The following is a 17,956-nucleotide window of genomic DNA, read 5'->3' on the forward strand; positions in this document are numbered from 1 at the left end:
ATCCCTCTATGCACTAAAGTTAATGGGCGGCTAGAAGACTGACCTAATCTATCGTAGCTGAGCTTTGTCACAGGCTTTATTTCTCTTCTGGGGCGTACAGGTACCGGTTCTACCACATCTCTTGGAGGTTTCTTTGTACGGATCTCTCCCCCTTCTGGCACCATATCTGCAACTTCCGTTGTAGGTGGTTCTTCCCGGACTTCTTCAGCAATCAGTGATACTGGCTCATTCACAAGAGCACTTGGTGAGTTCATCACATTGTACCCAGCCTCTTCCTCCACAGCAGGCATAGACTGGTCACGGTACTCTGGTTGTTGTTGTTTCTCAACCCGGTCTGGGTAAAAGTAGCACAACTCCTCTTCACTTTCGGATTCACTGTCAAGATTTCCCTCCACAGTTGTCACATTTTTTCCTCTGAATCCTCTTCTCTGCTTTCGACTCACAGATCGGGCTCTTGTCTCCGGTGGCACCAGAGCGACTTTTGGATCCTCAGGAACAGTCAGTCTTACATCAAGTTGGATTGGTAAGATATGGTCTCGATGCAGCGTTCTCACACTTCCCATACCTCGTTCAGGTTTTAGGCGGTACACAGGTAAGTTATTCAACTTCTCAACAACCAGGTAGGGAACCGAATTCCACTTATCTCCAAGTTTGTTTTTTCCAGTCACAGCAAGATTTCTTATTAACACACGGTCTCCTACAGCCAAAGTCTGTTGTTTTACACGACTGTCATACAACCGCTTGTTCCGCTGCTGACTTTTCTGGGCAGTTTCGGTTGCTAGCTGGTATGCTTTCTGCAAATCAATTTTCATCCTTTCCACATACTGTCGATGGCTCTTGGCTCCTTTTCCACCCTGTGATGTTCCGAAACACACATCCACTGGCAAACGAGCCTCCCGTCCATATAAAAGATAATACAGTGAGTACCCAGTTGATTCATTCTTAGAACAGTTGTATGCATGAACCAAACGATTAATGTATTGACTCCATCTACTTTTCTCAGCTGGATTAAACGTACCTAGCATGGAAAGGAGCGTTCGGTTGAACCTCTCAGGCTGTGGGTCCCCTTGCGGATGGTACGGTGTGGTTCTGGATTTTCGGATACCAAGCATTGTCAGTAGCTCTTTTATGAGACCACTCTCAAAATCTCGGCCTTGATCTGAATGGATACGAGTCGGCAGACCATAATGGATGAAAAATTTGTCACAAAGGATCTTGGCCACTGTCAGAGCCTTTTGGTCTTTACAGGTAAATGCTTGTGCATAGCGTGTGAAGTGGTCGGTGAAATCCAGAACATTTCCAATACTTCTGGAGTCTGGCTCGATTGACAAAAAATCAATGCACACAAGGTCAAATGGCCCACTGCTTGTTATGTGGTTCAACGGAGCAACCCTCTTCGGCAGAGTTTTTGTTGTTATACAACGTCCACAACTCTTTATATACTGCTCTATATGCTGGGACATTTTTGGCCAGTAGAAACGATCTTTCACAAGTTCAGTGGTTTTCTCAACTCCCAAATGTCCTGAGTCATCATGCAGGGAGCATAACACTTGGGAGCAGTACTTTTCAGGAAGGACTAGCTGCCATTTTTCTCTTCCAGATATGCTAGAAGTAGCACGGTACAAGAGATTGTTCTGAATTCTCAACCTGGAACATTGTCTTTGCAGAAGAGCAATGGAAACATTGGAACTTTTCTTAGAGGTAGGAACTCTCCCTGACTCTACTTCTCGCTTTACCTCACCAATTACGGGATCTTCGTCCTGCGCTTTCCTCAACTCTACATTTGTTAATGTTTCCATGGGACTGAAGCTCAGCACCGTAGGGCAGGCATAAGCCTCTGGAATACTCTGCGGTGATAGTCCTAGATGATCCACCAATCTAGAGGATTCCTCCTCTCCTGGAACAAGGGCTAATTGGCAAATGGCTCGAACTGCAGACTTGGGGATCTCCTTCCACTCAGAGCACTGGGGAGGTTCACATGGATGACGGGATAGCAGGTCTGGATCCACGTTGTGTCTACCAGGTTTATACCTCAAGCTAAAGTTATACGTAGCTAAGGCAGCTAACCACCGATGGCCTGTAGCGTTTAATTTGGCACTGGACAAAACATAGGTAAGTGGATTATTGTCTGTCATTACCAAAAACTGGGCTCCGTTGAGATAGTCATGGAACTTGTCCACTACCGCCCACTTCAATGCCAGGAACTCAAGTTGATGTACAGGATATCGTCGTTCTGATAAACTCAGCTTCCTACTTGCATAGGCCACTGGCCTTAATCCATCAGGGTATTCTTGATTCAAGACAGCCCCAAGTCCAGACAGGCTGGCATCCACGTGTAAGACATACGGCTTGGTAGGATCTGCAAAAGCGAGCACAGGTGCATGGGTGAGGCAGTGAATGATTTTATGAAAAGCTGTGATGCAGGCATCATCCCAGCGGGTTCCAAATGGATCAGACTCCTTGAAGTACAAAGGACTTTCGGCAGATTTCTTGGTACAACCAGATGTCGGTGGATAACCTTTGGTAAGTTCCGTTAGGGGCCGTACTATGGTGGAATAATCCTTTACAAACCGCCGATAAAATCCACAAAATCCAAGGAAAGACCTGAGGGACTTTAAATCAGTAGGCATCTTCCATTTAGTTACAGCTTCAATTTTGGCAGGATCTGGTGCCACCCCAGCGGCTGACACAATATGACCCACGTAACGTACTTGTGGTTGACAAAATTGGCATTTGTCAATTGACACCTTGAGTCCACACTCTCTCAAACGGTCCAGAACCTTCAACAGCCTTTCCTCATGTTCTTCCAGTGTACTCCCAAACACAATGATGTCATCGAGGTAAACAATTACTTGAAGGAGGTGCATATCACCAACGGCCTTCTCCATTAGCCGCTGGAACGTGGCTGGAGCTCCTGTAATGCCTTGAGGCATACGTTCAAACTGGAAGAAACCAACAGGACAGATGAAAGCCGTCTTCTCTTTATCTTCTTCCGCCATGGGTATCTGATAATATCCACTTCGAAGATCCAACACAGAAAACCACTTACTGCCTGCTAAACAGTCCAGCGCATCCTCGATTCTAGGTGTGGTGTACTGATCTGGAATAGTACGCGCATTAAGAGTTCGGTAGTCGATGCACATTCTGATTGCCCCACTTTTCTTCCGTGCAATTACTATTGGGGACGCATATGGGCTCCTCGATTCCTTTATGATTCCTGCTGCCAATAAATCCCTGATGTGTCGTCGTACATCCTCAATGTCTGCCAGGGCAAGGCGTTTGGAGCGTTCTCTGAATGGTTTGCTGTCGTGAAGCCGAATATGATGTTCCACTCCTTGCGCTAATTCCACATCCCACTCGTGTATAGAGAACACATCTCCTCGAACGGACAGCTTCTGTCTCAGCCTCTTTTCCCATGACTCAGGAATTTCTGCTTCACCAAAATCAAACAGTTTAGGGTCGATCACGGTTGAGTTTTGACATCCAAATGTAGCAAGGACCGTGTCAGCAGGATACACCTTGGCGATAACTGTGCCAGCTGGGATAGGAATATCTTTTGAGGTCTCATTCTGCATTAACATTTTGATTGTCTTTTCCTCAATAGCAGCAAAGGGCAGTAACACTGGAATTATTAGAAGTCCAGCAGGTAAACTATCCCCAACAGGTCGGTCCACCACAAATAACTCTCTCTTCAGCGGCTTGTCAGTCTGTAGTTGGCACAAGGTGCATACTTCTCCGCGTGATGGTATAACACAATCCCCAGGCCCCATCCACGTTATGTTTCCTTCAGATGTGTCAGACATAGTTCTATCCTCAGGTATTTCTGGAATGCAGATTTCTGAGTGACAAGTCTGTATTCTCAAAGCATGTGCAACACTGGACCCATCAAACTCTCGGCTGAGTGCAGCAAGACGTGTAAAGAAGCTAGCATTAGTACCAATTATGACGGGCGACTGCATAGGACCCTGAGGTGCTGGACACACCAGTGCCAAGATGGACAAGGACTCTTCCACCCCAATGACTGAAGCAGGAAATGTGACATCAACTACAATGTATCCCTTATATGGGTAACTTGAAGAACTGAGACCCCATATGGATAGGCCAGTCAAAGGGTGAATGGGCACATCAGGCAGGTTCTTGGAATACCAGTCTTCAAACACAATGGTCACTTGCGACCCGCTGTCTAACAGAGCTTGACATCCACTACCATTTAGCTTCACTTCCACAGTGGAGGCAGGACCAACAAGTCCTTTGGGAAGACCACTCGACTCATAAACCTCAGTTTGGCTTTTTTTTGAAAAACATACTTGATCTGAATCCTTTTTATGGTCACCCGATTCTTCACACATTCCCATCTTTGCTTTTCGTAGAGAACGAATCAGCTTCTGAATCACTTGGTTGGCATTAGGTGCAACTTGACACCTCGAGGATATATGGCCATCTTCGCCGCAGCGGTAGCAGAAGTAGTCATCTTTAGTTCTGGGCGGCTTAACTCTAGAGGAGGCAGAGACAGCTTGGGACTGAAGGGGTCTAGGCCTCTGCTCTGGGATTTGGAGTGATTGCTGTGGTTGACTGGCACTCATTACAGCCAACTGTTGCTGCAGCTGTCGAATCTGTTTTCTCAGCTCTGGCTCTTCTGAATCATCAGCTTTCTCGCTCGGCTTAGAGGACTTCTCTTTAGCTTTTAGCACCATGGATGAAGTAGCCACGGGTTTGAAATCACCACCGATTAGATGTGTCCTTAATTCCTGAATTTCAGACTTAAGCTCCTGAATAACAGAATGGCTTACTCTCTCATCTTCGTGATACTGTATGGCTTTGGCTTTTGCCGTCATCCTGTGTCGGGCCGCTTCATTTTCCTCGGCTTCACGTATCTCCTTTAACAGACTCAGGAAAGATGGCGGACGATTCTTTCGCTCTCTCAGTCCTAACTGTAGCAGCAGCATATCCGAATGTACAGCGCCTCTTATCAGCTGTTCCACCCGCACTTTACCTACCAAGCTGGAGGACAATCCATTGCGTTCTACTACTTTGTTTAGAGCCTTATCAATTCTTCTCAGGAATTCAGACAGAGCTTCGCCTGCATTTTGCCGCATCAACCGAAACTTGAAGTACAAGTCCTCGCCAGACTCTGATGATCCAAAAGTACTCTCTAAGGCCTCCAAATACTGAAATGCACTTGCCTCTGGATTTGAGAAGCGGACAGCTCGTATGATCTCCAAAGCAGGTCCCTTGACACTCTCGATAATTCTGCGTCGTTTTTCCTTTTCAGAGCATTCACACTCAGTTATCATAAGACGGGCTTGTTCCATCCGGTTTTCCATACTTTCTTCCCCCATGGGTGTTGGTACTGTGGCAGAAAAGGTACGCAGTCGTCGGTAAGCGCTGCTATCTCCAGGGTGCTTTGCAGTCTTTTCCAGAATCTCACCCACTGCCCGTATAATGGATTCAGGGGAACCATCAGCCGAGCTGCGTGTAGTAAACAGAGCTTGTACATCTGTTAAGGACTTTCCCTCTGCCATCAGGAACTTTGTAAGCTTCTCTGTAAAACCCTCAGAGGTAGTTTCAGGTGGTACTTCTTTTTCAGATACTACTACAATGGTCCATGACTCCTCAGTCTCATTAGGAGTCACCTCTTGGGGTACACGTGTAGAATCAACAGCTTGTTTGCATTCGCACAACACCAGCATAGCATGGGAGGTAGGCCCATCTCTTGTGTCTCTTACACGAACTTTTCCTAGTGCTTTCACAGTCTGCATTACATCTTCAATAACTGCTACTTCAGTATCTGTGGGTACATTGAACAACATCACAGCATGCGTCTCAGAAATGCCCACTTCTTTACACCAATTGGACAACTCCACTTGTAGAGCCATGGTGAGATTTATATTTCCACTGCCCCTTCAATAAACTGTAGAAATGTACTTGAACACTTTTCTTGTCTTTCAGGGAGTGTTGTGCATCAGACTAGTAGATCCCGGACGAGCTCCCACTTTATGTAGCGCCCCCTACCCTATTTGGTGTGTAGTTACCCAATTTTTCCTTAGGGCGGGCACCGGATTCTTCTTTGTCTCTCGACTGTTTAAAATATATAACTACACTACTCTGACACAACTATCCTGATCTTATGAAGTGCAAGTAAATGAACAATGGCAAGTTATACTGTAAGGGTATTTAATTAAAGATATGGTAAATATAAAAGAAACAAGAGATTAAAGGATCAAATAAAATAAGTTTAAAGTTGAGTGATAGGTTCAGCACAAATGAATATACATTCAGTGTATACAATTATAACCAGTGGAAATAACAGAAAGCTACCACCCTTACCTAGGCACAACCACACTGAGTGAAATTATGGAAGATGTGTTCACTTTTACATACACCAAAATATTTACTGGCAGTTTCAGAACACCAAGAGCACTGTATTACACTTCAAGTATAAAATATCAACCCCTTAAGGTATTATTTTTCGTCCAACTAGGATATAAGAAAACTATAACATGGGTCTTCACATGGTAACCCAAACCATCTCACAGTAACCAAACTTTACATAAACATGAGAACATATGCAATTAAATGCAATCATTCAGCAAGTGGGCCCACTCACACACACAACAGTACTCACATAACCCCCCGTGATGCAGGCCTTTGCCGTTGCTGGAGTGCGTAGAGGCCGTTAAAACTTAAAATGGCCGCTTTGCTCGCGTGAGCAAACAAAACAATAGAAACCGTACCTGTGCTCTTTTACTCCAAAGCACCTGTACAATCGACCACCATGCTCCTCCCGGAAAACACTGATCGTCCCTCGTAGCCGGAGGAACACCCAACGCTTCCGGTGGCTGGGTGCGCTATCCGGTTATGTCCGTTGCTCTCCCTCGTAGATATCAATTTTATCGCACTTCGGGTTTCAAAACGTCGTAAAATCTCCCACAAAGTCGAACCACGGCAAACCAAACGGCAACAAAAATGCGATTACAATTTAACACACACTGATTCGTGAAAAGAAAGCGTGAGCCGTCTCTTTTAAAAGCAGCAATGTCTCAAATGCCTTACAAACTCATATCCTGAGTTAACTTCCGCTTTTAAATCATATAAACAATATCTTATCTCTTTATGAAGATACGAAACAACTTTAGCTTACAAATCGTAAGTGTTTTACCCACGACAAACTTCTCGCGTCTCTACTCCATTTTTCTCTTTTTCGTTTTCTCCATTACCCAATAGCAATACCTTCACGCACCTTGGAGGCGGGTTTAAGCTACTAGACACCCAATAAGATGAGACACAGCACACTTGATTGTCCACACACGTTTGTTACATGTGTAAATCTACCAACCCTTACGTAGAAAACGTAATGAAGATTGTGCGTAGCAAACGTAATCATGTAAACAGTATCTCTGAATTAGAGACTACACCAGGGACCCGTTTCAGAAAGCAGGGTAAGAGCAAACTCAGTGTAAGTTAACCCCAGAAAACGGGATACTCTGGGTTTTCAGTTTCAGAACGCGAGGTATATCAAACCCGTGACCGCGGGGTAAGTCAACCCCGTTTCAGAAATCAAGGTATCTTATACTTAGAGTGAGTAACCATAGTAACCTACTCTGTGAACCTAACCTGGTCGGGAGCAGGTTTTATTCCACTAACCCGAGGTTTGTTACAATCTCCGCCCCTTTTCGAAGCGCGAGCGGTGTTGAAATTGCCTTCGCCGTTTGTTTTTTCATTCGTTTTCCTTAATCGCGCACAAGTTCGTAACACAGACATTAAATGTCCGTTTATTCAGTACCCGTAGATGAGGAAGCTGCATTCATTCAGAGAGAGTTACATTTACGTCGGGAGAGAATATATGGTGAAGCCACGTTTGGATGTTTTATCATATCCGGAGGATTCTTTATTTGAGAGGCACAGTTTTTCTTTACAGTCCATTAAATATATTCACACTCTGCTTCATCCTTACATCACAAACCTCACTCGTCGTGGCTGCACTCTTACATCTGAGCAGATTCTCTGTTACGTTTCTTTGCTAACGGAAGCTTTCTTTATAACACCGGGGATGCAGAACACGTTAGCAAGGCAACTGTATGCAGAGCAGTAAGAAAAGTGTGTATCGCTCTCAAGCACTTTATATACATTTGTGTTAAGTTTCCTGTGAGAGCCATCAAAGAGGAGTTTCATAGGATTGCAGGTGAATGGTGAACGTCTTTCTGAATAAGCTGATCAAATAAATGTGCTCTTGCTGCCACCTCTAATAATTCAAATACCCTTTAGGATTTCCCAATGTGATTGGGTGCACATTTAAAAGGTCCCACTCGCCCCGCTCTGCGCGGGCTTCGAACTGCCGTCGGTCAGAACGAGGGACCGGCGCTCTAACCACGAGCCTAACGACCGCAGTCCCTATTACGTCTGTCGCTAGAGCATCTCTAGCTGGCCTCCGTTACACATAGCTGGAGCAGGGGCAAGCATGGCCAGTTTTTTGTCTTCTATAGCCACAGTGCTCGGTTCTCATATCCTCATAACTTTCAAGGCCAGTTTATTAAATATATCAAACATTTCCCAGTCAGGCATCCTACCAGCAAGAGCATTTAAACTCACCGGACTGAATGATGTTTTTATATTTCATTTCCAGCTGCTGCCACGTTCTTTTTATTGCAGAAGGATTGCACCTACATGACAAAAAATCGTAGGTATATATGTTTATACATATACGATATACATAATATATATATATATATATATAGTTCCTCCAATTCGACTGGCGAGAAATAAACGGAGCGTTTTTTGTCACGTGGCGTTGCCATGGTGAATCGTGTTATCTTCGCTCAATTGATGATGGCTTTTTAAAGCCGCGGTGAACACGAGTAACCTCGGGTGAACTTACTCAGAGTGGATTTAACTGATTGAAACCAGCTGTTCTGAAACAGAAAACTCAGAGTAGCGATTATCTGAGTAAATCAACTCAGAGTTCATATTTTAACTCAGTGTTGCTTGAACCTCCTTATTGAAACGGGTCCCAGGGACCCGTTTCAATAAGGAGGTTCAAGCAACACTGAGTTAAAATATGAACTCTGAGTTGATTTACTCAGATAACCGCTACTCTGAGTTTTCTGTTTCAGAACAGCTGGTTTCAATCAGTTCAATCCACTCTGAGTAACTTCACCCGAGGTTACTCGTGTTCACCGCGGCTTTAAAAAGCCATCATCAATTGAGCGAAGATAACACGATTCACCATGGCAACGCCACGTGACAAAAAACTCTCCGTTTATTTCTCGCCAGTCGAATTGGAGGAACTATATATATATATATATATATTATGTATATCGTATCGTATATGTATAAACATATATACCTACGATTTTTTGTCATGTAGGTGCAATCCTTCTGCAATAAAAAGAACGTGGCAGCAGCTGGAAATGAAATATAAAAACATCATTCAGTCCGGTGAGTTTAAATGCTCTTGCTAGTAGGATGCCTGACTGGGAAATGTTTGATATATTTAATAAACTGGCCTTGAAAGTTATGAGGATATGAGAACCGAGCACTGTGGCTATAGAAGACAAAAAACTGGCCATGCTTGCCCCTGCTCCAGCTGTGTGTAATGGAGGCCAGCTAGAGATGCTCTAGCGACAGACGCAATAGGGACTGCGGTCGTTAGGCTCGTGGTTAGAGCGCCCGTCTCTCGTTCTGACCGACGGCAGTTCGAAGCCCGCGCAGAGCGGGGTGAGTGGGACCTTTTAAATGTGCACCCAATCACATTGGGAAATCCTAAAGGGTATTTGAATTATTAGAGGTGGCAGCAAGAGCACATTTATTTGATCAGCTTATTCAGAAAGACATTCACCATTCACCTGCAATCTTATGAAACTCCTCTTTGATGGCTCTCACAGGAAACTTAACACAAATGTATATAAAGTGCTTGAGAGTGATGCACACTTTTCTTACTGCTCTTCATACAGTTGCCTTGCTAACGTGTTCTGCATCCCCGGTGTTATATAGAAAGCTTCCATTAGCAAAGACACATAAGGCCATACAGAGAATCTGCTCAGATGTAAGAGTGCAGCCACGACGAGTGAGGTTTGTGATGTAAGGATGAAGCAGAGTGTGGATATATTAAATGGACTGTAAAGAAAAACTGTGCCTCTCAAATAAAGAATCCTCCGGATATGATAAAACATCCAAACGTGGCTTCACCATATATTCTCTCCCGACGTAAATGTAACTCTCTCTGAATGAATGCAGCTTCCTCATCTACGGGTACTGAATAAACGGACATTTAATGTCTGTGTTACGAACTTGTGCGCGATTAAGGAAAACGAATGAAAAAACTAACTGCGAAGGCAATTTCAACACCGCTCGCGCTTCGAAAAGGGGCGGAGATTGTAACAAACCTCGGGTTAGTGGAATAAAACCTGCTCCCGACCAGGTTAGGTTCACAGAGTAGGTTACTATGGTTACTCACTCTAAGTATAAGATACCTTGATTTCTGAAACGGGGTTGACTTACCCCGCGGTCACGGGTTTGATATACCTCGCGTTCTGAAACTGAAAACCCAGAGTATCCCGTTTTCTGGGGTTAACTTACACTGAGTTTGCTCTTACCCTGCTTTCTGAAACGGGTCCCAGAAAGGCAACATACAGAAAATAAACACAGTAAAACTAAAAAATAAAGTTTTTTTACCCAATAACTAATAGGACCATAGTTCTATTGGGTTACATGAGTAAAATACACTATTATGAAAGAAAGTAACTATTATTACAACAAACCGATTCCGCCGCAGTGAGGTGAAACTCCGTTGGTGTAGTAGTCGGTGTTCTGACTGAAATTGATTCTTTAAAGTAATAGTTCACCAAAAAATGCAAATTCTTTCATCATTTACTCACCTTCCAGTTGTTCCAAATCTGTATACATTTCTTAGTTCTGATGAACACAGAAAGATATTTGGAAGAATGCTTATAACCAGACAGATTTTGCCCCCATTGACTGCCATATAAGAAAAAATACAATGGTAGCCAAAATTGCCCCTGAATTGTTTGCTGTCCTACGTTCTTCAAAATGTCTTCTTTTGTGTTCAACAGAATAAAAACAAACGATAAAGCAATTTTTCCTACTATGGTAGTCAATAGTCTGGTAGTCAATAATCTGTCTGCTTATTCTTCCAAATATCTTTCTCTGTGTTCATCAGAACAAAGAAATGTATACAGATTTGGATAAGTAAATGATGACAGAATTTACTTTTTGGGTGAAGTATCACTTTAAGTCCCATGGTCCACAGCTGCGAATGGAAACTGTTGGTCTGCTGAGAGCGATGAATGCACCCAGCTTCCTTTTCATTGCAAACGTTGTGCATGAAGAGCTCGCATTGGTGGATTCATTGATTGAAGAAATGGATCAGGGAACATTTGGGAACGTAACCCCCCCACGCACTGGCTGCGCTTGATCCGGAGAGTGATTCATTTCTGGATCCTGAGACTGTGAAGCATATTATGGACCTGACACAATCACTGATCGTTAAAGCTGAGTTTGATGTTGCAAAACAGTGTCTGAGGTCGCAAAAGGAATCAGACACAGATTGGGGGAAATGGACCACAAGATTGATTCTTTCAAAGTACCACAACGCTCTGCAAACAATGCCTAGTGTGCTAATTGCGCTCAAACATGCTCGCTTGTGAGAATTATTTCTCCACACCACGAAAGGTCTTTATGGAACCCAGACGCGCAATGCTTCACAAACGAAAGGCCCAGTTAGTTCAGCTGACTTATGAAAAGGATCTTACTCGAAAATGCACCATCGAATAGAGGGACCATCAGCTTTTTTTTTAAATGCGTTAAGCGTTTCATTCACTTTTTGCAAGCCTGAATGCAAAGGAGCATTATATTATGCCGTATCATTGTCAACCTGTGTTTTCGTTGACTGTGGTTATATCATTAAATATATTAATAATGCTGATTGTGTGCCCTCCCGTTGGAAGCCACTTGCCCTCCTGTTTATTGTGGTCTTGGTGCCGACTCTGGTTGTACCACAGGTGTATGGGATCAGCTGTGGCCTAATGGTTAGAGTGTTGGGCTTGTGATCAGAAGGTTGCCGGTTCTAATCTCAGTGCCAGCAGGTCATGACTGAAGTGCCCTTGAGCAAGGCACCTTACCCCTGATTGCTCTGCAGTAATGTGCCACTGTATAAAACTACTTGTAAGTCGCTTTGGATAAAATCGTCTGCCAAATGAATAAATGTAAATGTAAATGTGTAGCGAACGTCTGAGACTGAATCTTACGCATAGTCAGAGATAGGCATAAAGTGAACATCCTTGACGTGTTTCCGTGGAGAAAAAAAATCTGTACAAAATCCACTGAAAGTGTCGTTATTATTTAATTTTAGAGCTCTTTTTTGAAAAGTACACATTCAACGCATGAGCGCGATTTGTGAGCAGTAGCTGTATGCTGTGACGGATTTTAATGGAAGAAAGTATGAAGAATTATATATTTTAGATGTCTAAAATAAAACAGAAAATCTGCCTATTAGCTGAGAGAGTGCTGGATAATTTCTTATTAATTCAAAAGAAGAACGAATGAAAGGCTATACGCTTTTTTTATTTATATTTACATGAGATGAGATATCTGATTGGTTACTGACATTCTTCCAAATATCATAATTTGTGTTTCGCAGAACAAAGAAATGTATACAGGGTTGGAACAATCTGAGGGTGAGTAAATTATGACAGTATTTTCATTATCCCTTTAAAACTAAATTGTAGTTTTAAGAAACTAATTTAATTAAAATATCTCTTAAACCTTTGTAATTGTTTTTTTGTGTAAATTATATTTAATTTCCTGAAAATATGTATTTTTAATAGCTTCAGAAAGACACTAAAGGCGGGGTGTCCGATTTCTCTTAGCCGTTGTTGATGTTCAAATCACCAAAGCAAACAAACCCCTACCCAATCTTTTGTTTACGTCAGCGCTCTGCCCGACTTATGTCCGTCATGTGCACTGTCCACCTTACTGCTGATTGGCTACAAGGTTGTTTTGGTACTCGACCTGAATTTGTCTAGACAAGCGTAATTCGGAAATCGGATACCCCGCCTTTAATACATGACAAAAGTGGATATAAACAAAAACCATCATGAGCTTGACTGAATGTTTCTATCTACTGTAATAGTTGTGTATGCTTCTCTTGATTAACTTCAACGTAAAAATTACAGAATCAAATATACAAAAATGCTGAAAAAGCTAAGATTGTGGAGGACCTGGTTATTCTGAAGATCAGTGGACAGTTTATTGACTCTCCCTTAAACCACTATTTCAAAACATACAATCTGTCATTGATTGTTCAGGTAACATAGAGTATTAATAATCAGGTGGATGAAAAATGTTGACCTGGGCTATGTTTAGAAATTCTGCTATTATTATTTGGTGTAATCATCATGTTAAGACTTCATTCGGCGCTGTGCAGACCGATCGGCAAATAACATCAACATTTTGCGAGAACGTTTTTAAAGCATACAGAGAGGTCTGTCCAGCACCACTTCACTTCATATGCTGATCGAACACAGACACCTTAAATTGGAGACAGATAGAGTGCACAGGCTTTCTTCTTGCTCTTTTCTGCAGTAATCACAAGCGCGTCATCACTTATTAATCACAAATAAATCTTTGGTGGGACAAAACATTGTTTTGGCTATCGCCAAAAGAAATAAGTGTATGAAAAATCTGGCTGATTAGCCATTTGTGTTAACAAGTCAAGTCAACTTTATTTATATAGCCCTTTTTACAATTTTCATTGTTACAAAGCAACTGTACATGAAAACATAATGACTATAAGCAAAACATATTAGGTTATTCAAGTAAAAACTAAAAAAGGTGAAAACACTGAAGACACACAAATTCAGACACACCCACACACAAAACACTCCACACAAGATGCACACGCACCCACACACAAAACACTCACACAAGATGCACACGCACCAACACACAGACACACACATACAAACACGCACACAGACAGACAGACACACACAGACGCCATCACCTAAAACCACAGACCCAAGATAGTTGACAAGAAGTTAACAAGGTGTAGATAATAAAGTGGCTGGTGAGTGTATATAGATGCAGGGTCACAAATCCACAAACACAAAAAAACATTTCATCTCTTTATTTGATAGTTAAGCAGTTGGCCAATTGTATCTTTATATTTTTCAATTGAGCTATTTAAATGATTACGAGCTATTTAAATGATTACAAGCTATTTAGCATTCGTGCAACTTTGATGAATTTTTACAGACTTTTACACAAACAACTGGATTGATATGGTGACAAACAAAGTTATGTATGCTGAAAACAAAATCATGAACATGAAAAAGCAGGTTTACATACACATGGTAGTGCTTTATTAAGGTTTGTAATGATGGGCACAGCCATCTACTCTTCCACCAATGGTGGAGGAGAAAGCTTTAACAGGGAGTTTTCGCTGTAATGAATACTTCCGGTTAGTGGATGGGCAGGGTTCGAAAGGCCAGCTCTCTCATTGCTGTGAGAATGAGTGTGTTCTGTCAAAAAAGTCAGCTGAAAAACAAAGTAATTGAAAAGTGTCAATACAAAGTGTCAAAGCAAAGATAGAAAATTGGCATTTCTAAAGTAGTTAAAACACCGGTTTATTCTTTAATGTAATGATTTGACTGTAAAACGTCACATATCCCCTTTTCCTTCATACGTTTTCATTTCCCTTTCATTTCATTTCAAAAAGCATATAAGGTGGCTGTTATAAAGCCCCTTGTAAAAAAAACATCTCGACCCTGGAGAACTAGTTAACTACAGACCCTATATCGAATCTACCTATACAGGTGCTGGTCATATAATTAGAATATAATAAAAAAGTTGATTTATTTCACTAATTTCATTCAAAAAGTGAAACTGTATATTATATTCATTCAGCGGCAAGAGTGGTCTTCAATGAACCGTGTAACTCTGCTCTTCATCAGGTTACACTGGCTCCCTGTTGCCGCCCGCATAAAGTTCAAAGCTTTGCTCCTGGCCTACAAGACCAACACCGGATCTGCACCATCATATCTCCACTCGCTAATGCAGATCTATGTTCCTGCCAGATCACTGCGGTCTGCAAAGGAACAACGACTAGTGGTACCATCCCAAAAAGGAAAAAAGTCACTCTCCCGTACCTTCTCTGGATCTGTTCCACATTGGTGGAATGATCTACCAGCTGCTACAAGATCAGCAGACTCGGTTGCCATCTTTAAAAAACGCCTAAAAACGCATCTCTTCCGTCAACACGTCGCTGATTGATTTTTTCCTAATTCTCTTCCCTTTCCTTCTTTAAAAAAAAAACTACTAACCTCACTATTCTTAGCTTTTTATACTGTGCTAGGCTTTAATGGACTAGTTTGATGCACTTATGTATTTTGTTGCCTATGTTGTTATAATTGCTTTCAATGTTTCCTCATCTGTAAGTCGCTTTGGATAAAAGCGTCTGCTAAATGACTTAATGTAAATGTAAATGTGATATATTTCAAATGTTTTTTTATTTTTATTTTGATGATTATAACTGACAACTAAGGAAAATCCCTAATTCAGTATCTCAGAAAACTAGAATATTACTTAAAACCAATACAAGGAAAGGATTTTTTGAAATCTTGGCCAACTGAAAAGAATGAACATGAAACGTATGAGCATGTACAGCACTCCAAACTTAGTTGGGGTTGCTTTTGCCTGAATTTCTGCAGTAATGCGGCATGGCATGGAGTCGATCAGTCTGTGGCACTGCTCAGGTGTTATGAGAGCCCAGGTTGCTCTGATAGAGGCCTTCAGTTCTTCTGCATTGTTGGGTCTGGCATATCCCATCTTCCTCTTCACAATACCCCCTAGATTTTCTATGGGGTTAGGGTCAAGTGAGTTTGGTTGACAATGAAGAACAGGGATACCATGGTCGGTAAAACAAGGAACTGGAAGCATGAAGTGCTCTAAAACTTCCTGGTATATGGCTGCGTTGACTTTGGACCTCAGAAAACACAGTGGACCAACACCAGCAGATGACATGGCACCCCAAACCATCACTGACTGTGGAAACTGTTGTGTATTCTCGGGGAACTATGAATTTAACCCCAGTAAGATATGTATAATTATCAGTGTTTAACTATACCTATCTTATACAACTTTACCTGATGCAGCAGAATTAATAATAGTAACAATAAAGTACACTCGTCCAGCGGGTGATCAGCAGATCGTATATCAACTAAGAAATATTACCTTCCTGGCCTTGGAAAACAATACTCTTACTGTACTACAGTACCACTTCAGACTTCGTAACAAAATCAAGCAGTTTAAGTGACGTTACAATGTGATCAATAAGCACAGAAACAATTCAAGCGTGAAATACAAATGCAGGTTTATTGACTACGTAGAAGGGGAACTAAGAACTAATTAACAAATGACAAACACGAAGCCAACACACATGAAACGTAAAGGGAGTAAAGAATGAAAGAAATAGACAAAGTAAAGAGTGGCAGTATAACCATCAGCTATTCACATCTGCATAAACCATCAAGGACAACCCTGATTTCCAAAGGAAATGCTAAATTTACTTTCATCAGAGAACAGCAGTCCAGTCCTTTTGATCTTTAGCCCAGGCAAGATGCTTCTGACGCTGTCTGTTGTTCAAGAGTGGCTTGACACAAGGAATGCGACAGCTGAAACCCATGTCTTGCATACGTCTGTGCTGCAGTCCACTCCAGCTGCAGTCCACTCTTTGTGAATCTCCCCCACATTTTTGAATGGGTTTGTTTCACAATCCTCTCCAGGGTGCGGTTACCCCTATTGCTTGTACACTTTTTTCTACCACATCTTTTCCTTCCCTTCGCCTGTCTATTAATGTACTTGGACACAGAGCTCTGTGAACAGCCAGCCTCTTTGGCAATGACTTTTTGTCCTCCTTGTGCAAGGTGTCAATGGTCGTCTTTTGGACAACTGTCAAGTCAGCAGTCTTCCCCATGACTGTGTAGCCTACAAAACTAGACTGAGACCATTTAAAGGCTTTGCAGATGTTTGGAGTTAATTAGCTGATTAGAGTGTGGCACAATGTGTGTTACCCTTTTCACAATATTACAATTTTCTGAGATACTGAATTTGAGATTTTCCTTAGTTGTCAGTTATAATCATCAAAATTAAAAGAAATAAAGATTTGAAATATATCAGTCTGTGTGTAATGAATAGATATCATATACAAGGTTCACTTTTTGAATGGAATTTTGATGATATTCTAATTATATGACCAGCACCTGTATATCTAAAGTTGTATCAAATCAATTATGTTCCATCCTCCAAAGGAATGATTTCCAGTCTGGATTTAGAGAACATCACAGTACAGAGACTGCTATGATCAGAGTTACAAATTATCTGCTTTTGGCGTCTGACTGAGGTTGTATCTCCGTATGGGTGCTGCTAGATCTTAGTGCTGCATTCAACACCATTGACCGCTCCTACATAGACTCGAAAATGATGTCATGATTTTCAAAATGTAGCAGTAGGTGTCACGTTAATCGCATGTCCAGTACACTGTACCACAGGCCTCTGTCTTATGGGCCTATGCTCTTCACATTATACATGCTACCTCTAGGAGATATAATAAAGCGACACAGAGTTAGCTTTCACTGTTATGCTGATGATACGCAACTTTATATTTCCTCGAAGCCTCATGAAACACAGCAATTCCGTTGAATAGTGGAATGCATAGTCGATATAAAAAAGTGGATGAGAAACAATTTCTTATTACTGAACTCAAAACAGAAGCATTACTTATTGGACTGAAAACCGCCCTACGTAACAACCAAGAATGCTGCTAAGGCAGCAAACAAGCCAGATAACAAGAGAGAACAGGTTAAGCAATTGAACCAATAATCAGGTAACAATCTGTGCAGGGTCAATACAATAGACATGAGAGGCAAGCCATATGCTTACA

The 17,956-nt window shown here is 41.9% G+C and overlaps 1 protein-coding gene across 1 annotated transcript in view; it reads right to left on the reverse strand.

Moving 5' to 3' along the window:
• Nucleotides 1–13,716: 13,716 nt before the first annotated feature.
• vps8 (VPS8 subunit of CORVET complex) overlaps nt 13,717–17,956 on the reverse strand; it is a 145,495-nt gene continuing 141,255 nt past the window's right edge. Inside the window, exon 43 of the mRNA XM_079462308.1 lies at nt 13,717–14,553. Within this exon, the coding sequence (XP_079318434.1) occupies nt 14,410–14,553 (144 nt within the window). The 3' untranslated portion in view covers nt 13,717–14,409. The remainder of the gene's footprint in view (nt 14,554–17,956) is intronic.

Source organism: Barbatula barbatula (genome assembly GCF_947034865.1).
Source record: "Barbatula barbatula genome assembly, chromosome: 8".
Taxonomy (NCBI): domain Eukaryota; kingdom Metazoa; phylum Chordata; class Actinopteri; order Cypriniformes; family Nemacheilidae; genus Barbatula; species Barbatula barbatula.